This window comes from Antedon bifida, chromosome 4, assembly GCF_963402885.1.
Source record: "Antedon bifida chromosome 4, ecAntBifi1.1, whole genome shotgun sequence".
Lineage (NCBI taxonomy): Eukaryota > Metazoa > Echinodermata > Crinoidea > Comatulida > Antedonidae > Antedon > Antedon bifida.
Genome location: NC_136229.1, coordinates 13401901 through 13429793, shown reverse-complemented (window position 1 = coordinate 13429793; position 27893 = coordinate 13401901). Strand labels below are relative to the sequence as shown.

The window sequence follows — 27893 nt, the reverse complement described above, 5'->3', positions numbered from 1 at the left end:
GTATTAATTATATTAGAATTGAGTAACTTAAAAAGAAAAATGATATCAGTAAAGTGACGCCTATAACATAATAGTAATAAATTGCATGTTTGAAGTCTGCATTTGTAATCTACAAATCTAATGTTGCTCTACGCTGAACTCCCTCAAGTTGTCTTATATAAGTTTTGTAATTGGGAGGCCAGACAGTAGAGCAGTATTCAAGGTAACTACGAACAATACTTAAATAAAGAGACCATTTTACATGTGAATTACAATGGAAACTAACATGTTTAACCAGGCCTAACATACGATTTGCTTTGGAAATAATATAATTATAATGAGCCTGCCAAGATAAATGAGAATCAATTATGATACCAAGATCATTCATTTCACTAACTCGTTATTAATATCTAATATGTATCTTTACATTTGATATTACACAATCTGTTTTATTCAATCCATAATTGTTTATTTACAGTATTTACATTTTTAAATGATTGAAGTAGGACATTTAAATCTCCAAATGCGGATTAAGAGAAGTTAAGTCTTTAATATACAAACTGTATTCACAGATTGTGTATCAATGGATATGCAATGTCGACCAACAGTTTCATATTCCTAATAATACACTGTTGAAATGTTTGCATAAAGTTGGGGATGAAGTGAATATCATTTACTTTATTGAAACCGAGACTGAAAGGACTGCTGTCCTGCGACTTTAAAAACGGTTTGATATGAACATTTTGCTTTTTTTCTGTTGTGTGGTTTCTCCGTATGGAACTGCCGTATGTATCGTCTGGTTTGGCTTGTAAATATTCATATTTTCAATCAGATGTTTTACGATTCGTCAGCGATTCCCACATTCTTTCGTCTGCTCCACTATCCGTGAAAATCCAACGTTGACTCTCTTTATTCTCGACACAGTCCTTAATTTTAACAAAACGTGTGGCAACTTTTTGCGACAGCTCGATAGCGTCTAAACATCCCCGTGTAGCTGAGTTCCTTATTGTTTTTGTCTGGAAAAAACATACATTATTGTTATATAAATATATATATATATATACATCAAAAACAAATTAAGGCCACCTGCATTGTAATGAGATTTTAAAAAACAATTGCATACTTTTGGATCATATTGCCACGATGCAGTTGTAACGTCCACGTTTCGCGGACAGCTACCGTACTTGACATCATCATTGTCAAAATTTGCTTCTAAACACATCTCGTCGTGTTGAATTTGATTGAAAGCGTTGTACACAAATATCTAGATAAAAAAAACTAAAGCTCTGTCTACACTATCAAACTAGTTTGACTAGTGTGGTGTGCCCAAATACGGTAGTGGTATGCCCAAATAATGGTAGTGATATGACATCATATTCATATATGGGCACATTTTTTGTCACATAAAGTTTGATAGTGTAGATCATGGAGGTATAAGATAGAGCTTAAGATAAATATGGTTGAACTCAATGACAATAATATATGATTGAAGCGATGTAGAATCAAGTGGTCACCTAAACGTAATCATGTTACTGTTGCAGTCACATAATTTACATATCAATAGGCTACGGTATTATTGAAGTAACTGTAATTACTTGACATGTACATTTCTAAAATTTATTTCGTATCTGAATTTTGTTTAATAATTGTCTTATGATTTAAAATGTTTGACCAAAATATCACTTAATTGCAACAATGATGTTACCTACCTGAGATAGAGTAATTCCATGACATGTGTATAACGATGCTTTCGCATTGTTCCTTGCTTTCTCACCATCTCCGTAAATATCCACACACATGTCAGATATTTCATTACGTACCTATAAAACAAATAAAGTAGGCCTACAATTTAAGTTGACATCACATCTGTTTTTAGTTGAAACCTATGAAGAAATTTTCAGTATTGGCCTATAACATACTATATAACATTTTACCCACCCTATAATAACACTCAAACTATAAAGTCTTACTGTGCCGAGTATTTTGAATTCGATTGGGAGTGTGTGTTCTGGATAGATCGTCTCCAAATACCAGCCAAAACTTTTGCATCCTAGCGTTTCTCGAAGTTTAATTCGGTTTGAGATATCTCCGTAACCGATTATTTTCAATTGTGGATTAATTGAATAAAACAAATTCTGTAAAAATAAAATGTAAAGATAAATATATTATACTGAACATTATCCATCTGAAACTAACATTACGTGGAAAGGAAATGCAAATATAGGCAATTAATCAACCATGCGTCTAGTAATTTTAGTCACTTTTCAATTAAATTCAAATGATTTCATTCTTGTTTTTTTTCTTATACTAATATGCGAAGTATAAATTATGTGTAAATCTACTCAGCTTCGCCATCATAATCAAATCACATTATCATAATTTAAGGGTTCTGGTCCAACACTATTTTCCTAAACCACCAGTGACGTTATATTAAAATCGGACACCATGGTGGTGCATATACGGCAACCAAGAACAAATTACCCATGAACAAGAATTTCTTCACTTTCATACTTGGGAAATAGTAATTCTTTAGACTGTTATGAAACAATTTGTTGTTACCAATAATACTTTAGAATGCACATGGCATACTTATGTTGTTTTGGGGTTTGTACCCAGAGTCAGTCATTACAGTATTACATTTACCTTATAAGTGTCTGTCCAAACCTCCAAAGCACGGCGAGTATTTCGTACTAACGTTACGCCTGGGTCTTCATCATATGAATAGGGGCTCTTTGAGCGAAAAACATGACCAACATGTGAGCATGGTACAATTTCAATCGATCCACCACACTGCCAAACCTAATGTAATAGAGAATATATTGACTAATATCAAGGTAGGCCTACAACCGGTATTTGAACCCATTGTTCAGCAGTACTGTATTTATAGCTTTCAAAAGTAGGCCTACAATGATAATAGTATTTAACTAATGTGAAGTAGCTTTGCGCTGCAGGGAGTTGAGTAATTGGTCAAATGTTTGCCCTGACGTAATTGTTACTTAGTATAAAGTAAACAAGAAATATTTCTTACAAAAAACTCCGCTTGACATTTTAAAATTAATCATTGTTCTTTCTTCAGATGTATTGTCCTCCAAAAACATGACAAATAAAGATTAATAAAATCAGATTTTGAATAGGCAATTTCACAGTTTTAATAAAGTTATTCACTTCTGTAGAAAAAAAAATCATCAAAAATAAATATTTCACTTATAAAAAGACAAAAGAAATGGTTAATTTCAACCAAAAACCATTGTCTTACAGACAATTTAGGTATATTTTGCTTTAAATTACATATTTTTTGGGGAAAATGTTTTTTTTATATCAAGTTTTTGGTCAAAGTGAATCACTATTATGTAATATTAAAATGGAATATTTAACAAAAAAAAAAAAAAAATTATTTTTTTAGGGGGACAATACATCTTTAAATGATTAATTATTAAAAAGATGTCCTTTAATTGCAAAAATACATACAAATCAAAGATATTTCTTTAATTATGAATCTCATTGTGCCCATTTTTTCACTCGTTAATTGTATACTATAAATACACAATTTTTAATAATTTATGGAAAATATGTTTTTGTTACCATGGAAACGTGTAACAAAATAAAAAATATGTTGGTTAATCGCAAAAATACACAAAATCTAACATAGCTATTTAATTATAAATCACATCATGCCTATTTTTTCACCAGTTAATTGTATAATAGAAATACACAATTTTCAATCAAAATGTTTATTAAAAATAAGTTTTTGTTACCATAGAAATATGTAATAAATAAAAATATGTTGAATCGTAAACATTATTTGCACGATCAATTTTCTTTTTTAAACTGTCGATATTACATCATGTGTTCATTGAAGAATTTGATTCTGAGAATTTTTTTTCATATTTTCTTCCATGACTGTAGAGAAACACCTGTTGATAAATAACAATTTAATTAATTAAAATAAATTCACTTTTAAAAATAATCTGTATTCATTTTTTAAAATAAATATTAACTGAAGAAAATGCAAACATAGATTTTTATAGCAGTATAACAGTTTTTAAATTAATCAATTAAAACTAAAAACCTACACAATTCCTTTCATACTTTATTAAAAAACATAAATCCTCAATTAATATCCCTTGAAAATAAGTGGACCTGTCCAATGTATTTAACTTTCATGGTACGGACGATTCCATTTACCATAATAGGGATGTTAAGCATTTCAAAATAATATGTTTTAAAACACTTAAAGACCCCTTCCCTGCAATTTTGGACGTTTTTTGGAAAATAATACATATATATCACTTTAAAAACATTAAACCATGTCATTCCTTGTCTTAAATGTACGTTTTATGGTAAATTATGATAAAAAGTGAGAAACAATGCACTACCTAAGTAGCTCGCGGCGATCGACCTCTCGTGGACGGTCTTAGGCCTAGCCTAGCTAGGCTTAGTTTTGTAGGCCTAGCTGGTAAACATCGGTAACGTACGAACATCGTACGCTAGCTTTATACCTAGCCTGACGTTGTATAGTTGCTGCATTAATTGTCTTTCTATTTTTGCCAGACTCCGTTGATACAAATTGGGGAAAACCCGGTATTTTCGCTGAAAAGTTAGGAGTCTTCCATTTGTTTTGGCCTCACGATCGATCGAAAAGTGGGCGAATTACAGGTGAAAAACAAAAATATCAATCCGCGCGCAATGCATTTTGGGATTTATAGCGGGCCGCTATAATTATTAGAATCGACTTATTTTTCACATTTTTAACCGTTTAAAGACGAATAAAGTTATCGCAATAGGACCATATAGTATTATTTTTACATTAAATATAGTTTGTGATCTTAAATTAGATCTAAAAAACGTAGGGAAGGGGGCTTTAAAAATAATAAGTACCTATTATTATTATTAATTCTTCGTAACGTTATGAATAGCAAATATATTAATCATAATTATAATCAATGTTGGTTAAAATTTAATATATATAAGATTTAACCTCCGTTAAGCCAAAATTCTACTGACAGTCCTCTGCAGGCCGTCCCAGGTTAGCCTCAGCCTGAGACAATGGAACTAAATGGACTGTGGCTTGATTGAGAATCGAAAAACATGTGCCTACTCTTTTCTTTTTCCGCTCATCAATTCTCAACCAATCATTTTATTATTTAAACAATAGGTACTTTAAACATTATATTTTCATATTATATGTGTCTTTGATTTAAAATATTGCATCAACCTACCGAAAAAACAAAGACAATTTTTGAAAGTTCACCAATTCTGTTCTAGACATCGTATAATGGGACATGCTTTGTCCATCAAAAAGCATCATATTTTAGATCTCCAAAAATGGGCGGTCATAAACTGCAAACAGGGATTTCCTTCATCATGTTTATGAGGTGGCCAGCTGGAGAGGGTGTTCATTGAATAATTTATATTTCTGCTAATTTTCAACAGCATTTAAAAGAAAACATGTGTACCTTTCCAACAATGTATTATTTCCCAAAAAATATTAATCTACTAATTAAACAAGGCCAACATAAGTCGCGTGCTAAAACGCATAGTGATCAGACCGACCGACCGACCGACCGACATAGTGAACTATAGAGTCGCGTCCACGCGACTGAAAATGCCATTTAAAAATGGTCAATTTTGAACTTTAATGTGCTGTGTGTGTGTGACCTCAACCTGTAGGCATGTAACTGAATACCCTCATGAGACATGTCTGTGAAGTTTGTTATTAGTTTTCAAGTTCCTAGTTCCTTATTCAAATTCAATTAAAAGGACAGTCACAAATATTTAATACGTAATAACTGTCTAATTGAGTTGTTATTGCATCAACATGTTAGCCTTGACCTCCTCTACTTCTTCCGGTCAAAGTTCAATAACATTTTATGCATTTACGCCCTCTACGGCGAATAAGTAACTAGCTTTTACGAACGTTATAACACTTGATCTACTTAATATTTTCAAAATATTTTGGTATAGATCGATGACCCTTGACCTACTCTACCATTTTCCACTCTAGTTCTGCGGAACTTTGACCGGAAGAAGTAGAGGAAGTCAAGGCTAACATGTTAATGCAATAACAACTCAATTAGACAGTTATTACGTATTAAAATCTGTTTTTAAAAATATTTGTGACTGTCCCTTTAATTGAATTTGAATAAGGAACTAGTAACCAACTTCACAGACATTCTAGAGACAACTTGACTTCACGGTACACGTGAGAAAATTCTTCCGCAGTAGTCTGTTTATAAGTTAGTCGAGGTAACAAATTATTAAAAATGTCAGCCTTAGACATATAGCTTTCGCGATGATGAAGCTTCTTATTGATTATGTCCTCTGAAATTTTAGCTGGCTAGAGCCGCGGCGCGAAACAAAAAAAGTCAGAGTCTTAAATCTGACCAATTAGGCCTACAATAGTATGATTTCAAATAATTATATGAAAGGGAAGAGACCTTTTTAAAAAATATTTTTTTAATTGTTCTTATCTTTTTTACTCATTATTTCTATGTAAACAATTATTAATTCATTTACGAGCTTCTCTATGCTGTAAATTATTTATGTTTCTAAACACACAGTTTAACACTTTTTCTCTCGTTTAAAGATATATTGTCCCCCTAAAAAATAATTTAAAAAATTTTTTTTTTAATATGCCATTTTAATATCACATAATAGTTATTCACTATGACCAAAAACTCCCACCAAAAAAATGTAATTTAAAGCAAAATATACCTAAATTGTCTGGAAGACAATGGTTTTTGGTTGAAATTAACCATTTCTTTTGTCTTTTTATAAGTGAAATAATTATTTTTGATGATTTTTTTTCTACAGAAGTGAATAACTTTATTAAAACTGTGAAATTGCCTATTCAAAATCTGATTTTATTAATCTTAATTTTTTCATGTTTTTGGGGGAATAATAAATAACTATATATATTGGCCTCGTCAAAGAAATCCTAAATAATTAAAAAAACAATAGTTGATGCATGGTTAAAACAAATATTGAAAAATACGTGTGCGTCGGCCGGGAATCGAACCCGGGATTGCTTGGAAGGCAACTATGTTAACCACTACACCACCGACGCCCGATACGATAAGTCTGTAGTGAATACATATCATAAGTATTTATTTTGCACTCGACCTCGATGTTTCCCTCGAGAACTTCAGATCAGACTGACCTGGTTTTATGTTCTAATTCATATTAGCCAAAATGTTGCTTTTATTAAAAATGAGAAACAACTATGAATCACTGAATGTTGTTAGGGTATAGATAGACCTAAATATTTTACAGTTTAAAAAAGCCTAAGTAGATATATGCCTCTTTAAATACATCATTTAAACTTAGGCCTATATATAACGGACAAATAATTTTTAATGGTGGGGTATAACACGATTAGGTCGAAATAAATATTAGGATAACAAATATTTTAAAAAACTTTTTAGGGAGCAGAGAAGTCGTCGTGTAGTTAGAACACGTATAGTATATATTTATTTATACGATTGCTATAGGCCTAAAGTACGATAATTATTAAATTTGATGAAAAATAAGACAAAATTTAAAATATGTTTTACAAAATAAATGAAACTCCTGGAAATAGGTTATGCTAATTCGTTTAAAAAACAATTATCAATATCTGAAATTACATCACATTATATCCCATAATATATTACATTATATCACGTGTCACATAATATTATCGGATGCAGTATTCACATTTAAAACAAAACAAAACAATGTCATCAGGGAGTTTAATTAGTTAATTAGTTAACACCTCCGTGATGTCACTAAATAGCTAAAATAAGATTATACAAACTATTATATCACGTTTGAAACGTTTTGTGTAGGCCCCTAGGCCTACTACTGAACTTCTGCAGCAGTATATTTAAACGCTTTACAGAATCACTCGTTCTTCCTGTGTATAATCCTATTTTCCTGCGTTGTATTAAAATGTAAAAATTTACAAATTAATTACCTGAATATCCCACAAAAAAAAATTACCGAAAGAAATACAGGAATAATTCCATATAGGCCTAATTATAATTTCGGGAAGTCAAAAGAGCAAACCCGTTAAAATGTATCAACAAAGGGCAACATTTCAACTGATAGACCTAAATTGAGTTGTGATTCATGTTGGAGTATTTGTATTAATGCTTATTTTCAATAATTCATTGCAATGAACGATCATTTACCTCCGCCAAGGAGGTATATGTAGTCGATCACGTTTGTCTGTTTGTTTGCAGGATTACTCAAAAGTAATTTACCAAAATGAAAAAACAAATAGATATGTGGTCAAGGACCATTTTATTAAATTTTGGGACCACGGTACGTTTAGTATAATTTTCAGACCTGCTAGTGTTAAAAGATAGGAAAGCCGGCGAGCAATCTTAAGTAAACTGAAATTGCATTTTCTCGAGAACTACTTGTCCAAAAAACTTCATTTCTGTACAAGAGGCAAGAGTAATTTGTGATTTGTAATTTTAAAACATAATTTGATTTAGTTTACAGGTTTGTTTATACGAGTAGTTTTAAAAAACCTATTTGTTTTTAGCGTTGCTGTTCTATTGTTAGTCAATTGATACTATTGTTAGTTGAAAGGTGGTTGCATAACCATTACACCAAACTCGCATACACATGCTTGTAGTGATTAGCCTAAATCACACACAGCATTAAGACACACACAAGTATATATATTCCCGCCCCAGAGAAATCTTATGTAGGAGAATTTTACAGTAGGCGGAGGTATGCACTCTCTGAGTGGCTTTCTTGTTTAATAATTAGTTTCAACATGTGTATTGATGAAAATAATGATGGTACATAGGCCACGAGAGAAACTTTGAATTAGGCTTCTAGCTTCCAATTAAAACTTTAATGGATAAATGTATACTGATTCTTATAACATTCTGAAAACTTGATAATGGACAGAACATAATGAATAAATAAAGTATTATGCCACTCCGTGACAAATTCGGAACACAATCATATTACCCATGTTACAAGTTCATCAAGAGAACGGCGGAAGCTTGTTACCACAAATATGAATCTCAACTGTATGCGTACATTGGCGTCAGTGGTGTAGTGGTTAACATAGTTGCCGTCTCATTTATATACTTATGAATAGACTGTAGTTATTGTCTGCTTTTGGAATTATTGTTCATTCATGGTGATGATCAAATAAAGATCGAAACGTTGAATCATTTAAACAATAGGTACTTTAAACATTATATTTTCATATTATATGTGTCTTTGATTTAAAATATTGCATCAACCTACCGAAAAAACAAAGACAATTTTTGAAAGTTCACCAATTCTGTTCTAGACATCGTATAATGGGACATGCTTTGTCCATCAAAAAGCATCATATTTTAGATCTCCAAAAATGGGCGGTCATAAACTGCAAACAGGGATTTCCTTCATCATGTTTATGAGGTGGCCAGCTGGAGAGGGTGTTCATTGAATAATTTATATTTCTGCTAATTTTCAACAGCATTTAAAAGAAAACATGTGTACCTTTCCAACAATGTATTATTTCCCAAAAAATATTAATCTACTAATTAAACAAGGCCAACATAAGTCGCGTGCTAAAACGCATAGTGATCAGACCGACCGACCGACCGACATAGTGAACTATAGAGTCGCGTCCACGCGACTGAAAATGCCATTTAAAAATGGTCAATTTTGAACTTTAATGTGCTGTGTGTGTGTGACCTCAACCTGTAGGCATGTAACTGAATACCCTCATGAGACATGTCTGTGAAGTTTGTTATTAGTTTTCAAGTTCCTAGTTCCTTATTCAAATTCAATTAAAAGGACAGTCACAAATATTTAATACGTAATAACTGTCTAATTGAGTTGTTATTGCATCAACATGTTAGCCTTGACCTCCTCTACTTCTTCCGGTCAAAGTTCAATAACATTTTATGCATTTACGCCCTCTACGGCGAATAAGTAACTAGCTTTTACGAACGTTATAACACTTGATCTACTTAATATTTTCAAAATATTTTGGTATAGATCGATGACCCTTGACCTACTCTACCATTTTCCACTCTAGTTCTGCGGAACTTTGACCGGAAGAAGTAGAGGAAGTCAAGGCTAACATGTTAATGCAATAACAACTCAATTAGACAGTTATTACGTATTAAAATCTGTTTTTAAAAATATTTGTGACTGTCCCTTTAATTGAATTTGAATAAGGAACTAGTAACCAACTTCACAGACATTCTAGAGACAACTTGACTTCACGGTACACGTGAGAAAATTCTTCCGCAGTAGTCTGTTTATAAGTTAGTCGAGGTAACAAATTATTAAAAATGTCAGCCTTAGACATATAGCTTTCGCGATGATGAAGCTTCTTATTGATTATGTCCTCTGAAATTTTAGCTGGCTAGAGCCGCGGCGCGAAACAAAAAAAGTCAGAGTCTTAAATCTGACCAATTAGGCCTACAATAGTATGATTTCAAATAATTATATGAAAGGGAAGAGACCTTTTTAAAAAATATTTTTTTAATTGTTCTTATCTTTTTTACTCATTATTTCTATGTAAACAATTATTAATTCATTTACGAGCTTCTCTATGCTGTAAATTATTTATGTTTCTAAACACACAGTTTAACACTTTTTCTCTCGTTTAAAGATATATTGTCCCCCTAAAAAATAATTTAAAAAATTTTTTTTTTAATATGCCATTTTAATATCACATAATAGTTATTCACTATGACCAAAAACTCCCACCAAAAAAATGTAATTTAAAGCAAAATATACCTAAATTGTCTGGAAGACAATGGTTTTTGGTTGAAATTAACCATTTCTTTTGTCTTTTTATAAGTGAAATAATTATTTTTGATGATTTTTTTTCTACAGAAGTGAATAACTTTATTAAAACTGTGAAATTGCCTATTCAAAATCTGATTTTATTAATCTTAATTTTTTCATGTTTTTGGGGGAATAATAAATAACTATATATATTGGCCTCGTCAAAGAAATCCTAAATAATTAAAAAAACAATAGTTGATGCATGGTTAAAACAAATATTGAAAAATACGTGTGCGTCGGCCGGGAATCGAACCCGGGATTGCTTGGAAGGCAACTATGTTAACCACTACACCACCGACGCCCGATACGATAAGTCTGTAGTGAATACATATCATAAGTATTTATTTTGCACTCGACCTCGATGTTTCCCTCGAGAACTTCAGATCAGACTGACCTGGTTTTATGTTCTAATTCATATTAGCCAAAATGTTGCTTTTATTAAAAATGAGAAACAACTATGAATCACTGAATGTTGTTAGGGTATAGATAGACCTAAATATTTTACAGTTTAAAAAAGCCTAAGTAGATATATGCCTCTTTAAATACATCATTTAAACTTAGGCCTATATATAACGGACAAATAATTTTTAATGGTGGGGTATAACACGATTAGGTCGAAATAAATATTAGGATAACAAATATTTTAAAAAACTTTTTAGGGAGCAGAGAAGTCGTCGTGTAGTTAGAACACGTATAGTATATATTTATTTATACGATTGCTATAGGCCTAAAGTACGATAATTATTAAATTTGATGAAAAATAAGACAAAATTTAAAATATGTTTTACAAAATAAATGAAACTCCTGGAAATAGGTTATGCTAATTCGTTTAAAAAACAATTATCAATATCTGAAATTACATCACATTATATCCCATAATATATTACATTATATCACGTGTCACATAATATTATCGGATGCAGTATTCACATTTAAAACAAAACAAAACAATGTCATCAGGGAGTTTAATTAGTTAATTAGTTAACACCTCCGTGATGTCACTAAATAGCTAAAATAAGATTATACAAACTATTATATCACGTTTGAAACGTTTTGTGTAGGCCCCTAGGCCTACTACTGAACTTCTGCAGCAGTATATTTAAACGCTTTACAGAATCACTCGTTCTTCCTGTGTATAATCCTATTTTCCTGCGTTGTATTAAAATGTAAAAATTTACAAATTAATTACCTGAATATCCCACAAAAAAAAATTACCGAAAGAAATACAGGAATAATTCCATATAGGCCTAATTATAATTTCGGGAAGTCAAAAGAGCAAACCCGTTAAAATGTATCAACAAAGGGCAACATTTCAACTGATAGACCTAAATTGAGTTGTGATTCATGTTGGAGTATTTGTATTAATGCTTATTTTCAATAATTCATTGCAATGAACGATCATTTACCTCCGCCAAGGAGGTATATGTAGTCGATCACGTTTGTCTGTTTGTTTGCAGGATTACTCAAAAGTAATTTACCAAAATGAAAAAACAAATAGATATGTGGTCAAGGACCATTTTATTAAATTTTGGGACCACGGTACGTTTAGTATAATTTTCAGACCTGCTAGTGTTAAAAGATAGGAAAGCCGGCGAGCAATCTTAAGTAAACTGAAATTGCATTTTCTCGAGAACTACTTGTCCAAAAAACTTCATTTCTGTACAAGAGGCAAGAGTAATTTGTGATTTGTAATTTTAAAACATAATTTGATTTAGTTTACAGGTTTGTTTATACGAGTAGTTTTAAAAAACCTATTTGTTTTTAGCGTTGCTGTTCTATTGTTAGTCAATTGATACTATTGTTAGTTGAAAGGTGGTTGCATAACCATTACACCAAACTCGCATACACATGCTTGTAGTGATTAGCCTAAATCACACACAGCATTAAGACACACACAAGTATATATATTCCCGCCCCAGAGAAATCTTATGTAGGAGAATTTTACAGTAGGCGGAGGTATGCACTCTCTGAGTGGCTTTCTTGTTTAATAATTAGTTTCAACATGTGTATTGATGAAAATAATGATGGTACATAGGCCACGAGAGAAACTTTGAATTAGGCTTCTAGCTTCCAATTAAAACTTTAATGGATAAATGTATACTGATTCTTATAACATTCTGAAAACTTGATAATGGACAGAACATAATGAATAAATAAAGTATTATGCCACTCCGTGACAAATTCGGAACACAATCATATTACCCATGTTACAAGTTCATCAAGAGAACGGCGGAAGCTTGTTACCACAAATATGAATCTCAACTGTATGCGTACATTGGCGTCAGTGGTGTAGTGGTTAACATAGTTGCCGTCTCATTTATATACTTATGAATAGACTGTAGTTATTGTCTGCTTTTGGAATTATTGTTCATTCATGGTGATGATCAAATAAAGATCGAAACGTTGAATCATGGCTTGCCTATCGTTATTGGGATATACTACCTGTACCTTTGTGTTATTTAAAATATAATCAGTGCATCGATTTTAAAAGATTTTTCGTTTCTATTTTGATAAATTGTAACATTTCGAGGGAGGCGTTTATTCGGAGGAGGCGTTTTTTTTTTTTTGGTGTAATATGGTAACATCTATAATCAAATAATTACCCCGCTAGATATGAACAAATACAGGACATTAATATCGAGAAGTAAAAAAATACACTAAAAATTGTATAAGCATTCTTGGAAAATTGTAGATCATGTCAATCAGTGAATTCTACTATACAAATAGACATGTGTTGTAATACAATATTGTATATGCATGTCGAGGAAATATGTAAAGGCTAAAGGCCCCGGGGGCGTTTATTCTAAATGATGTTCTATGGAGGGCGTTTATTCGAGGGAGGTGTTTATTCAAAGCGGGGCGTTTATTCCAACGGTAATTTAAATGAGATATTAATTTTGTGATACCTTTAGACATATTTGAAATACGGTATTGTCGAGTAATTTTCTACTATTTTAAAATATTATTCATTTATTTTATTTTATGACAGTTTGGAGACAAGTCTCTCGGAGAGGGCAGTATCAAACACGTGTTCAAACATGTTTAAATCTTTGCATTTATCTAAGTTTTCCTTACATAAAGCTGTATTTAAAAAAATCAAAATCACTGTTAAGTTGAAACATGCAATGGAGTGAAATATTATGCTATCTATTTATATTCATATTTATAACACGTTTGAAGTATTTGATTTTAGTAATTTCATGTGTTTTTGATAATGGACTCCATCCTAAGTCACCATATAGTGCTTGTTGTGTTGTGTATCTGGGAGCTTTTAGTAGGAATCTGGCCATTTGTAGCTGTAATTTTTCTAAATCGTTATTATCTCTTTTTGAATTACAGTGCCATACACCACATGCATAATTAATTTTCCGAAATAGACCCTATTGAAATCATCAAGGTTTCCTATTATACCTTTAATATACGAGATTTTTTTTTTCCTTTTTGAATAACAGTAGTGACCATGCTCTTTTTGATTTGCACAAATTATTACACCTAGATATTTATAATTGTTTACCTCAGTTATAAATTCATCTCCAATTTTCCATTTTTTATTACGATTGACACGTTTCCCAATAACCATTACATTCGATTTTTCATAATTGAAGCTTAACTTCCACTCCTTTGCATATTTCACTGCAATATCTAGCATTATTAGCTAGCAAAACAACATCATCGGCCCAAAAAAGGCCACCCATCCATGAACAATTCATTCTAACTCCTAAATCATTGTTACGAAGCATTTTAACAAATTCATTTATAAATATACAAAATAATATTGGTGATAAAACGCATCCCTGTTTAACACATTTAGGCCTATCTACATTGAATTGATCTGTAAGATTATTTCCCACTCCAAACTTTGCTTTGACATTGCTATAAGCATAGTATTGTCAATACGTTAAGAAAATTAATTAAGTCTGGAATAGTTAATTTATATTTAGGTTGTGGGCTATTTCAAACAATTAACATACAAACTTGGTTATAAATGTCATTTTTCACCATGCAATTAAAAATGTTGAAAGTTAATTAAACTATTTTTTTAAAGATAGTGAACATATTTAAGAAGAAAACGTGTAATCAATTTTACTATAAATATATATAAATTACTGTAGTACTGTATTGTTAAAATCAAATTATTAGATTGTGCAGTCTCATCGGAACGGCTATAATCGTAGCTTTGGAAGGTAAAGTTTGTATACGTCACAACCAATACTGTGTGTTATAAATATTATAGGTGCATTTTGAATTACTCGTGGCTTCGGTGGTGTTGTGGTTAACTAACCAAGCAATTGTCCCAGGTTCGATTCCCGGCCGATGCACATGCTTTTTCTTAGTGATTAAAAAAATCGCATAAATGCACTCTTTATAAAATAAATAGAGAGGTTTTTGACTAACTATAAATAATAGGCATACTTGGGTTTTTATTGATAACGATAATATATAACATTTAAAACCTGTGTGTTTGAGAAGGTTTATATAAGACAATAGACCTTTTTTCTCTCTTCATTATTTAAAATACTGCCGGCCAAATATGTATCAACACTGTTGTGAAGATTTACGACGGATTGAAAGACACTTTTCCTAGATCCAATTCCGCCGAAAATCATGTGTTTATTCTGTAAGCTACCACGTTAACTTAACATGAATAATTCGAATGTACGTATTATATCTCTAAATCAAATTATCAAATATTATGTCGTGATGAGTTTTTAGGTTCATACACACGAATAATATTAACTTAAACCGGTGCAGCAGGAATCTTTTTAATTAATTGCAGTAAAGACTGTTGTAAATATACACAGACCAGGTTAGTTAATTACAACTAATTACAACTCCCTGTACAGACGTATATTTTTTAATTAATGTGTTTGATCAATGGTATATGCTTACCCTAAAAGACAACTCAAGGTTCTCGGCGCCCCACGTCTTGAACCCCGAATCATAGGAACCCATCTCAAAAAAATATTTTCTTTCTATAGAAAATAAACCCCCTGCCATGGTAGGTGACCTGCAAAATAATATTAAACACAGTTTAGGCCAAGCCACAATTGGAATTTTTATGTTATTAGTCTGGTTGTGATGGAACTAGGCTTAATATGAACAGTATCGCTGATAAATGTGAATTATATCTAATGATTATTTTGACTGCCGAACATTCGTACCTTATGACGGCTGTCGGATCATTATCGACACGATTCATTTCCCGCTGTGGGATATCTATCCACGTGAAATCAGGGTACCAAGAGAATCCGCCGATTGGAACGTTTCGACGCACTGGAATGTATTCGAAAGTCGTATCGCTAATTGTGTCAATAACAGGACATACTACATTGGTTCTGTTGAAATAAAATTAAAAATTAATAGTAACTTTTGAGAAGTTACATTCACCACATTAAAAATCATTAATTCAATACCACATTAAATACCATTAATTCAATACCACATTTAACATCATTAATTTAATATAATGTACCATTATTTCACATTCATTTTTAGTAACTTTTTCCTGGGTTGATTTTATATAAATCTACATATTTATAAACTTTAAAAACATAGGAAAAAAGGAGAATACAATACAACAGTAGTGTCATTTTTTCAGTAATTTGCCTTTGGATTTATATATATATATTTTTATATAAATCCAAAGGCAAATTACTGAAAAAATGACAATGCTGTGGGATATATATATTTTTCAGTAATTTGCCTTTGGATTTTTATCGTTTCAAATTAATTAATTAAATTTCAGTATATCACCGGGCGGTTTAGAATTAATGTTCTTTGCCTGTTGTGTTTATATATATATATATATATCTTTATCGTTTCAAAAATTAATTAAATAATTTTCAGTGTATCACCGGGCGGTTTGGAATTTATTTCTATGCCTGTTGTGTTTATATATATATAAAAGTATCTCTCGAGATCCCGCTAGTGAATAAATATACTGAATTATAGATGAGGGCGTATCAATTTGATCTCTGGTGCGCGTGCGTACAACTGAGGACTAGTTGTGTTCCAACCGTACCACGCCGAGAATGTTAAAGGGTCGTTATCCGATCGAGTTAAAGAACAATACAATGAAAGCCTCAGTGGTCTAATGGTTAGGGCAACTGCATATCAAGCAGACGGTCCGAGTTCGAGTCTCGGTTGGGGCGACTTTTTCTCATTCTCACAGATTTCCTCATCTTTATCGTTTCAAAAATTAATTAAATAATTTTCAGTGTATCACCGGACGGTTTGGAATTTATTTCTATGCCTGTTGTGTTTATATATATATATATATAATTTAATTAATTTGAAACGATAAAGATGATATATATATATCTTATATCTTATATATAAATCCAAAGGCAAATTACTAAAAAAATGACAATGCTGTGGGTATCAGTGGCTGGATCTCAATGGAGATACAAAAAAAAGCGAAAAGCTAAATCAAAACGATAAGTAAAACAGCCAGAAAAGTTAGCAGAGCTTTCGGGCAACACTAGCCCTTCATCAGTGCAAAAGAAGGAATTTGGATAACGTCATATATATATACTAGCAATTATACCCGCCCCAGGGCGGGTTTTAAAATTAGTTTAAAGCCTTCTCAGTACATAACACCCGACGCCAGTATCTCCGTATACGCACCAACCTCCACCCCTTAATAACACCCCACACTCTTTCCAGTGAAGGACAAATTCAATTAAACTTTAGCTTCAAATTGAGAGGGCATACATAGCTATGATAGGCCTATGACTTAAGTACGTTGTAAACTGTGTAAATGAGTAGGTGTCATATTGGCTTATAATTAAAATATATAATGTTGATACTGCGGTCCCCCGGCCTGCTTTCTCCTCTCACCATCGCAGCCGCAATCAACAAACCTTACCTCCTCCCCTGGACAGTTCAAATGTAGGCCTAGTAAGTTTTCGTTGTACAATTCAATCATATATAGTCCGGTGGCAGGAGGGGGGAATCACCACCCGAAAGGGGAAAAATTGCCATCCAACTTTTCTAGACTAGAATTTTCCGTAGATTACGAATATGGAAGGTAATCGATCAGGATAGGAAGCGTTTTCGAGATATAAGGGGTCAAAGTTCAAAATTGACCAATTACAACAATGTATTATGTATATGTATTATAACAAATTTATTGAAGCACAATTTGGTCTTTTATTACATTTTTATGATTATAAGTGTCTATTCAATCACCTTATGAAAAGAAAATCCTTTGTGATTAAGGGTCAAATGTCAATATTGACCAATCATAGAACGTACCTATAAAACCAAATAAAAACTAATATTTAATAATAAAAATTGGATGTTTTCTCATCCTGTTAATCAATCATACGAAATGTAAAAGAGCGAATACATCATTTCATCAGTTGACATAAGGTCAATTTCATCAGTTGACATAAGGTCAAAGGTCAACATTTTAATACGCGTATTAGTTAACAAATAAATGCAAAGTTGTCCAAACTATGATATTGATGGTTTTACAAGTAATCAAATTATTTGATTAGTAAAGTTATGTTATTTCATTATAATTTTGATTAATATGATTATAATACTGTATTTAATCAAATCAGACTTCGATCAGGATAGGAAGCGAATAGGAAGAGATAAGGGGTCAAAGTTCAAAATTGACCAATTATAACAATGTATTATAATATACATATGTATTATAACCAATTTATTAAAGTTCAATTTGGTCTTTTAATACATTTGTATGGTTATAGGTATTGTATGGTGTTATTCAGTCGCCTTATAAAACAAATACAATTAAAGGTCAAATGTCAATATTGACCAATCACACAATTTGCATTTAAAACCAAATAAAAACTAACATTTAAGACAAAATGTTATGTTTTATCATTCTGTTAAGACATCTATCAATCATACACAATCAAAAGAGCACATTTATCATTACACAAGTTGACAAAGGTCAACATTTGAACAAATGATATACTAAATAATGCAAAGTTATTCAAACTATGAGATCGATGTTCATAAATGTAATCACGTTATTTGATCAGTGAAGTTATGGTATTTTTATATTTTTTCTAGTGCGCATTATTTTAAATGTATTAATAAAATACTGTAAAATAAATAATAAAATTAATGTTATGACGATTAAAATGTTATGATGTTAAAATGTTGCGCTGACCTTCAATGATTTGCCACTATACAGTTGCATTTATTAGGGCTACAATATTCGTTTTTGGAAAATAAACTACTATTCATCAGAACCAGAGAATACCAATTCGTACAGGATAGGGCGGGCATAGGCAGATCCAGGTGGCCAAACTCAATCCACAACTCACTACACAGACAGACCACAATTTTTATATAGCCACAGATAGTTTGGCCCATACAGGAAAGAGTTTCCTGTACACAAAGGATTCTAAAATAACCCATATGGATTTGCCCGAATGAACCCTCTAAGGACCCTTTTGGGATCTCTATGTGGTGTGCTACATAAGGCCCTGTATTAGAAATTAATATGGGGTAAATAGTTCATAGATGAACTATGGAATAAAACTAAACGTGCACCCTCAATCTTTAAATAACATTTATGGATTTGCCCAAATGAACCCAAGGGCCGATCCTTCATGGACCTTTCGGGGTTCTCTATGTGGGGCTACAAGAGACCCTATATTGGAAATAATGTATGTAGGGTGAAAATGTGGGTTCATAGAGATATAATACATATCCCTGTGCACCCTCGATCATCCATAAGGAACATTTTATGGATTTGTCCAAATTAACCCAAGGGCCGGTCGTTCTCCATGGATGGACATTAAGCCCCATAATGGAAATATAAGGGGTGACACTGTGGGTTTATATAGACAGACAGAACCATGGAATAAAGCTGCCTGTGCACTCTCGATCCTTAAGGAAAATTTATGGATTAGCCCAAATTAACCCAAGGGCCGGTCCTCCATGGATGGACATTAAGCCCCATAATGGAAATATAATGGGTGACACTGTGGGTTTATATAGACAGGCACATGGAATAAAGTTGCCTGTGCACTCTCGATCCTTAAGGAACACTTATGGATTTGCCTAAAATGAAACAACAGCAGGTCATCTATTTAGACCCTTCTGTGGTTCTCTACTGTATGTTCAGTTCTACATTTGGCCCCTGTATCGGATCAATGCATTTGGCTACATAAGTTACTGTGTTAGAAATATATCGGGTAACTAAAACTGTAGGTTCCAATATTAAGCCATGGGAAAGGCCTGTCTGTGCACCCTCAATCCTTTTAAAAGGAACCCATATGGATTTGCCAAAATGAACCAAGGGTAACTTCTGAATTCTCTATGAGCCGTACATTCCGTTTATTGGAGATACATGGATATCTGATTGAAATTGCTCAAATATTTCTGAAAGTAATAGTATTATTCCCCTTCCACACCTCTTTGAATTAAATCCGCCCTGATAGGCTCTTATGTACAGGATTTCAAAGCAATAATCACACTTGTATTTTTCAAACAGTATAATCTATTAGATTGAATAAAAATATCTATTATAAACAATTTGCCGTTAGAAATCTCTATGCCATGTCGTTATTTAGATGAGAAAAACAGGTCAAAGGTTAAAATTACAGAAAAATAGGTGTTTCAGTCACTTTTTGAAAAAAATGTTGCATTATGGCAAGTATAAACATATATATTGTGAACAATTTGACACCAAAATTGGCTTCTTACGACAAATATTTATTAATTTATGTTTTTATAACCATATTCAATTATGTCAAAGGTTAATAACCACACTTCCGGTCATTTTCAAGCAATATCATCTGTTACACTGAATATAAATGTATATCTTGGGAACAATTTGCTCCTATTTTTAATTCTCTCCGACCTGTCGTTACTTAGATATAGAAAAAAGAGTTCAAAGGTCAAAATTGTTAACAATGGGGTTTCCGGTCAATTTTACAAAGAAAGTTCTGTTAGAGCTAATATAAACATACACATTGTGAACAATTTGACACCAAAATTATCTCACTACGTCCAGAATTTCTAGAGATATAGCATGTTTTTATATTGGTCAATTTTGAACTTTGACCCCTTATATCTCGAAAACGCTTCCTATCCTGATCGATTACCTTCCATATTCGTAATCTACAAAAAATTCTGGTCTAGAAAAGTTGGATGGCAATTTGTCCCCTTTCGGGTGGTGATACCTCCCCCTCCTGCCACCGGACTAATAGGCCTAGGCTAATTAATTATTTTCGCTCCTCCTCCCAACACACCACAGAAACCCGGTGATGTTTTTAAGACGGTTCCAGTACAAATTATGTTAGCCATCACTCCCACCCATAATCCCTCAGTGGCAGTTTTCAAATGTAGTTTAAAACATTCCCAGTTTCGGTCATGGTGATAGGCCTACATCCCCACCCATAATAAAATACTGTAACATTCTCCATCCACAATTCTGGTCAATTTGATAGCCTACTATTCCTAGCCTAAGCAAAATCCCCACTATCCCCTAAATCCCAACACACAATCTCAACTACTTCTAGCCTAAGCAAAATCCCCACTATCCCCTGAACCCCATCTCCCACAATAGGCATTTTTTCCTTGGAGGCATGGTGATGTAGTTGAACACAATAACAGTAAAGAACGTGTATATGTTCACACAGGAATGGATGTCTGTAATGAGACAATCCAAGAGACAGATACATAGCTGGATATGGTTAAAGTACTTTGCTAAATGTGTAAATGAATAGGTGTCATATTAGTTAATGATTAAAATATGTATATCTATATTTCCCCAAACGCTTTGCTGAGGATAATTCAAATACTGTAAAACTTTTGTAGTATAATTTTACAATTCGATAGCCTACAATCCCGAGCCCTAGCAAAAATGACATCACAAACCACCACACCCACCCCCCTCCCACAAAAACCCCAGGAGTCGGGGGATTTTTTTAAAATGTAGTTTAAAACCTTCCGGGTACAATTGCCATCATTTTGATACCCCATACGTATGGTTACGTGCAGAAACAGAAATTTGTATAACGAACAAACATCGAAAGTGGGGGTTTTGACCACATTTTGGTCCCTAACTTGGATCCTAGGTGGCGGATGATGTTGAAATATAGCTTAGAACATTCCCGGTACAATTGCGGTCATTTTGATACCCCATATGTAAGATTACGTGCAGTAACAAAAATTTGTATAACGAACAAACAAACACACAGACAGACGTACAAACTCTCTCACTTATAATATAGATATATATATAAAAATCCAAGGGCAAATTACTGAAAAAATGACAATGCTGTGGGTATCAGTGACTGGATCTCAATGGAGATATAATATAAAAAAGCGAAAAGCTAAATCAAAACGATAAAGTAAAACAGCCAGAAAAGTTAGCAGAGCTTTCGGGCAACACTAGCCCTTCATCAGTGCAAGGGCTAATTGATCTCTGGTGCGCGTGCGTACAACTGAGGACTAGTGCTGTTCCGCCGTACCACGCCGAGAATGTTAAAGAGTCGTTATCCAATCGAGTTCGAACAATACCATGAAAGCCCCAGTGGTCTAATGGTTAGGACATCTGCATATCAAGCAGGCGGTCCGAGTTCGAGTCTCGGTTGGGGCGACTTTTTCTCATTCTCACAGATTTCCTCATCTTTATCGTTTCAAATTAATTAATTAAATTTCAGTATATCACCGGGCGGTTTAGAATTAATGTTCTTTGCCTCTTGTGTTTATATATATAAAAGTATCTCTTCGGAGATCCCGCCTCGTGAATAAAAATACTGAAAGATGAGGGCGTATCAATTTGATCTCTGTTGCGCGTGCGTACAACTGAGGACTAGTGCTGTTCCGCCGTACCACGCCGAGAATGTTAAAGAGTCGTTATCCAATCGAGTTCGAACAATACCATGAAAGCCCCAGTGGTCTAATGGTTAGGACATCTGCATATCAAGCAGGCGGTCCGAGTTCGAGTCTCGGTTGGGGCGACTTTTTCTCATTCTCACAGATTTCCTCATCTTTATCGTTTCAAATTAATTAATTAAATTTCAGTATATCACCGGGCGGTTTAGAATTAATGTTCTTTGCCTCTTGTGTTTATATATATAAAAGTATCTCTTCGGAGATCCCGCCTCGTGAATAAAAATACTGAAAGATGAGGGCGTATCAATTTGATCTCTGTTGCGCGTGCGTACAACTGAGGACTAGTGCTGTTCCGCCGTACCACGCCGAGAATGTTAAAGAGTCGTTATCCAATCGAGTTCGAACAATACCATGAAAGCCCCAGTGGTCTAATGGTTAGGACATCTGCATATCAAGCAGGCGGTCCGAGTTCGAGTCTCGGTTGGGGCGACTTTTTCTCATTCTCACAGATTTCCTCATCTTTATCGTTTCAAATTAATTAATTAAATTTCAGTATATCACCGGGCGGTTTAGAATTAATGTTCTTTGCCTCTTGTGTTTATATATATATATATATATAAATCCAAAGGCAAATTACTGAAAAAAATGACAATGCTGTGGGTATCAGTGGCTGGATCTCAATGGAGATACAAATAAAAAAGCGAAAAGCTAAATCAAAACGATAAAGTAAACAGCCAGAAAAGTTAGCAGAGCTTTCGGGCAACACTAGCCCTTCATCAGTGCAAGTGAGGGAATTTGGATAAATTCATAGCATATGAGTTGGCAAGTGCTGCCTGGGTGGACAGGAATAAAAGAAATATAACAATAGAAACAGCGTGTTGAATAGTGGGTGGAGACTGAATAAGAGTAGAAAACAAAGAAGGTAGCTTGGTAGAGATATAAACAATTTTGGACTGGAACTAAAAAAAGCTAAAATGGTGGTTAATATTGAAACTTAAATTTTGGTAGTCAATGGAATAATTTTACCGATCTGGGAGTATGTTCCTAATGTTAAGTCCAAAAGGTTTTGTGGTTTTAAGTAGTAATTCCCAGTGGTTTTCTTTGTCTTTGCGAGTTTTGTCGCTCCATAAACACAACAGGCAAGGAACATTAATTCTACATCATCCGGTGATATACTGAAATTTAATTAATTTTGAAACGATAAAGATGAGGAAATCTGTGAGAATACATATATGCTAACTTTTCTGGCTGTTTTACTTCATCGTTTTGATTTAGCTTTTCGCTTTTTTTGTATCTCCATTGAGATCCATCCAGCCATTGTAATTTTTTTCAGTATTTTGCCTTTGGATTTATATATTATTCTTATCTTATATATCTTACGACCTTTTAAATGTTAATTAATGTTTAAAAGTTGATTCATGTAAAAATATTTAAAAAACAAAACCAGTGCGTCGGCCGGGAATCGAACCCGGGACAATTGCTTGGAAGGCAACTATGTTAACCACTACACCACCGACGCCACATATAAGTGTGAAGGTCAAAAAAGCTAATATTTATACTTGTTTGAACACTTGGCAGTTTTGTTTTGACGTGTTATTCAAGACTTCCCTGGAAAGTTTGTCACCAAAGGGCCGTTGTAAGGCTAAGCTTTGTTCGTTTATCAAATAAACTTCCTGTTAATTAGTTTATTTTGTTGTAGTATTTTATAGGATATAATCAATTACAAAAATATGTTTGATTAGTAAATTGATAAAATATTGCGAATGAAATTCGAGCTTTTAAAAGCAATTATAAAATTTAAACTTCATTCGAACACGTTACCCTTGTGTTGTACCGAGTACTAGAAGGTCTGAATAAAAAAATGTATCTTAGGCCTACACTTTGCAATACAGTAACTCATCAAGAGGAAATTGTGCTTTATTTTATCTTTCTCATCTGTATTAGACCTACTGAGTAACTTAATGTTTAAATTTTCATGAAGAGCCACCGATTTAAAGTTGAATGTTCAAATAAATATATATCTCTACTTACTTGTTATGGCTACGTTTTATCAGGGATAACAACTCCCTGGTTTTATTATAAATTTTCTTATAAAGTCTCCCTAAAAACATATACTGGATTGCCAAGAATGCCTATTTTGTTTCACCATAACCTAGCAATAATGCACACCATATGAAGAACATTAGTTATTTGTGGATTCCTTGATGACGAATAGTACAGGCCTACCGTTAAAATTATCAGACCAAAAATGTTATAAAAACAAAATCTACTAAATTTGTGTAGTGTAGCCTAGTGTAGACCTACTAGTAGGCCTAACCATACCTTTGTTCGCTAATTCTGTCTAGAAGAGGCTCTAGCCAACCTTTGGTAACTTCACAGTGGGAGTCTAGAAAAGTAAGTACATCACCCGTTGCTGCCGCTGCCCCTTGCATTCTCGCACGAATCAGCCCCTTGCGAGATTGAGTTCGTTCTACTAGAACACGTACGTGCAGAGTTTGAACATACTCGTTCAATTGTTCACTTAACCAATCTGTTTAGACATAAAAAATCAGTTCACTAATCATAGGGTGTCCGATCTTCGTTCGATCTTCTTTATAAAATCGTATTTACACAAGATATTTATGTCGATAAACAACATATTCAGTAGGTCTTTAACAAAATTTAAGTGCGAGTCAGTGATAATTATTAGTAAAGTAGGCCTAATCATTTAAAATTAAATTTTTAAAACACATCCATCTTTCAGATGATTCTATTTAGGGACTAAATCAATATTGAATTCAGGGAAGCATGTGTCCGGGCGTAAACGTGGTGATTATTACTATTAAAATGGCATATTCAACAAAACATAACAACAAATATTTTCCAGGGGGACAATGTATCTTTAATACTTGCTTGGAATAATCATTGAATTCATTGGTTCTTATTGGTTGGACCCGATACAGGTTAGTGTATAAAAATTTATTTGAACACATCTTAGGCATTGGTAGATGAAATTCCTTTTCTTAATTATTGATTGGAAGAGCATTATTTAGAAGAATTGGAAAAACAACACTCACACTAAATGCATGATGTATTTAAATCAAAATATTAACAATACTAACATTTTGATGATTCACTTGCATCGTCCACAAGAATAATTTCTTCAAGAAGTCTAGGTGGAGATTGACTAATGACACTGTGTACTGTTCTTAATAGAGTGCTCCAAGCTTCGTTATGAAACACAATGATGACACTTGCCTTGGGAAGATCATCTCTTTCATAATATGTATATTTGCTGCATCTAATAGCGTGGTGGAATTAATAACAACTTTAGCCATTAGAGGAAAAAATCCTCTATGAAAAAAAAATATTTTAGAATACATATTATACGATTGACATCACTAGAAATCAATGTCGCAAAGTATTTTGGAATTTAAGAAATTCAAAAATGTTCGTTTTTAAAAACAATTAGTCAAACGTTTGTCAATAATGGAATATTTTCTGCATTATTAACGGCGGTTGTAGCCATTCATTTCTGACATTTTAAATTACATCAACGTGAATAGGGGTGAAATGTAAATTCCATTATGCTGCTTCAAGTATTTTGTAAAATATTAATTTTGCATAGTGCATATAATATTTTTATAGTGTTGAATTGAATTTAAGATCATTTGGAATTTTGATTCAGACTCATTAAAAAGCTCATTTAAAGACAAAACTTGGTTCTAAATCAATTATTGCTGGCTGCCAAAAACTATAATTTGTATCAGAATTGCGTTTGTGTGAAAGTAATTTCATCCCGTAAGGCCTATAGGCTACTTACCCCTCTGGTCGCACGTCAGGTAAACTTCTGTTTAAAGCAATTTTATTGCTTTGAAGTACATTAAATTGATTTTCTTCAAACGTAGCTTCCATTAGATGTGTCTCGTTATCAGGAGTCGTAGCAGGGTTTCCGTTTTCGCCCACACCATCTTCATTCCAGTTCATTAAAGAGTTCCTAGCAAGTTCACTAAGGTGCGGTGGCACTGTATGATTTGATTGTCTGTTATGTCGTTTTCTCACGCTTTGGTAGTCACTGTGAAGTTTGTCAGAATTCATTAAAGTCAATCCAATGTTCTTTGTCGCGTGTTTAGCACGAATGATTTCTCGGCTGTCGTTTAGAGTCAGTGATTGTCTATAACTCGGGTGGTTTCGTTTCTGTTGAGTCGGCACTTCAGGAGTCTCATTGCCATCAACAAACGACTCAAATTTACCGTAAAATGCGTCCGTTTGTCTTATCTTTACACCAACGCTATGATCCACTACATTATTCCAATTTGTTTTATGATGTGATGAGTTCAAGTCTCGATTTTTCAGATTATAAACCGTCTCTTGATTTGTTGGATTTCCTATATCATTTGTTATGAAAATCAAAATCGTAATATCAATAACACACCAAATAAATGACGTCAGAATCACTGCTTTACAATACCTTTGGAATGTTGAACGCTTCATGTTGCCTGAAAATAGAAGAATACCTACAAATAAATTGAGATACTATAAAATTCAAATACTATGCTAATTTCCTCAAAGTAAATGTTTCACATTCTATTGGTTTTATATTGTGTGTGAACACAAAGTAACTCTTTTCAGAGAGGAAGTCCGTAATGTGAACATGATGTTTACCCTTAGTGAACAAGACAACTGTCCTGTCAAGGGACGGCCCTTGTGATCTAATCAGGGAAGCTGATCTAATCATGCGCAGTCACTGCTGTGCCTACATATTCAGGAAGTCCTTCATAAACTTTATATTGACGGCGACAAGTTAATTAAAGTAATGCAGTTGATTTAAAACAATGGCGGCAATATCATTTACATATATAAAACCTTCTTAAAATACAATACATCTATTCAAATAATAGTAATTTCTAAGTATTGTTAGAGTTTAATACGGTAGGAATCGAGAGACGCGATATTCATTCCATTATTTTTATTTTTACATCATTTTACAGTAATCTTTGACCCAATAAAAGATATTTTGAAAATGCTATACGTCTGGCATTATTTTAATAAATAAACAAACAAACAATAGAACGATCAAAGCAACACTCAATATCAGTTATAAAATAATCAGATATTTAAGATGGAATTAGAATTTAGAATCTTTCAATTTTTTCGGATTTCAGAAAGGAATCATTCCTTTCTGAAAAGCAAAGCGTTGGTTTTGCCTGGCAAAAACAAACGCTTTGCTTGGCACTAATAATGAACACCAAAACAATTCCATACATCTATTGTAAACCATTTTCTATATTATACTGAATTCGTTAAAATGA

At 32.9% G+C, this 27893-nt stretch overlaps 2 protein-coding genes across 2 annotated transcripts in view; both read right to left on the bottom strand.

The window, feature by feature from the left end:
- Positions 1–27893, bottom strand: part of LOC144840155 (SWI/SNF-related matrix-associated actin-dependent regulator of chromatin subfamily A-like protein 1) — a 219655-nt gene that overhangs the window by 117089 nt on the left and 74673 nt on the right. The window lies entirely within an intron of this gene.
- LOC144840161 (polypeptide N-acetylgalactosaminyltransferase 1-like) lies at positions 280–26943 on the bottom strand. The gene is made up of 10 exons (XM_078695871.1): positions 26405–26943; positions 25704–25882; positions 24925–25132; positions 15936–16109; positions 15664–15781; positions 2623–2778; positions 1950–2114; positions 1689–1799; positions 1103–1243; positions 280–995 (listed from the first exon to the last, which is right to left on the bottom strand). The coding sequence occupies exons 1-10, from the start codon at positions 26677–26679 to the stop codon at positions 804–806; spliced, it is 1719 nt and encodes a 572-aa protein (XP_078551997.1). The 5' UTR covers positions 26680–26943; the 3' UTR covers positions 280–803.

Coding starts and splice junctions, on each gene's coding strand:
- LOC144840161 (XM_078695871.1), bottom strand. CDS start 26,679: ATGAATTCTGACAAACTTCACAGTGACTACCAAAGCGTGAGAAAACGA. Junction 25,133..25,703: donor TGCAAGTGAATCATCAAAAT/GTTAGTATTGTT, acceptor ATGTCTAAACAG/ATTGGTTAAGTGAACAATTG. Junction 2,115..2,622: donor TTTGGACAGACACTTATAAG/GTAAATGTAATA, acceptor TTATTTTTACAG/AATTTGTTTTATTCAATTAA.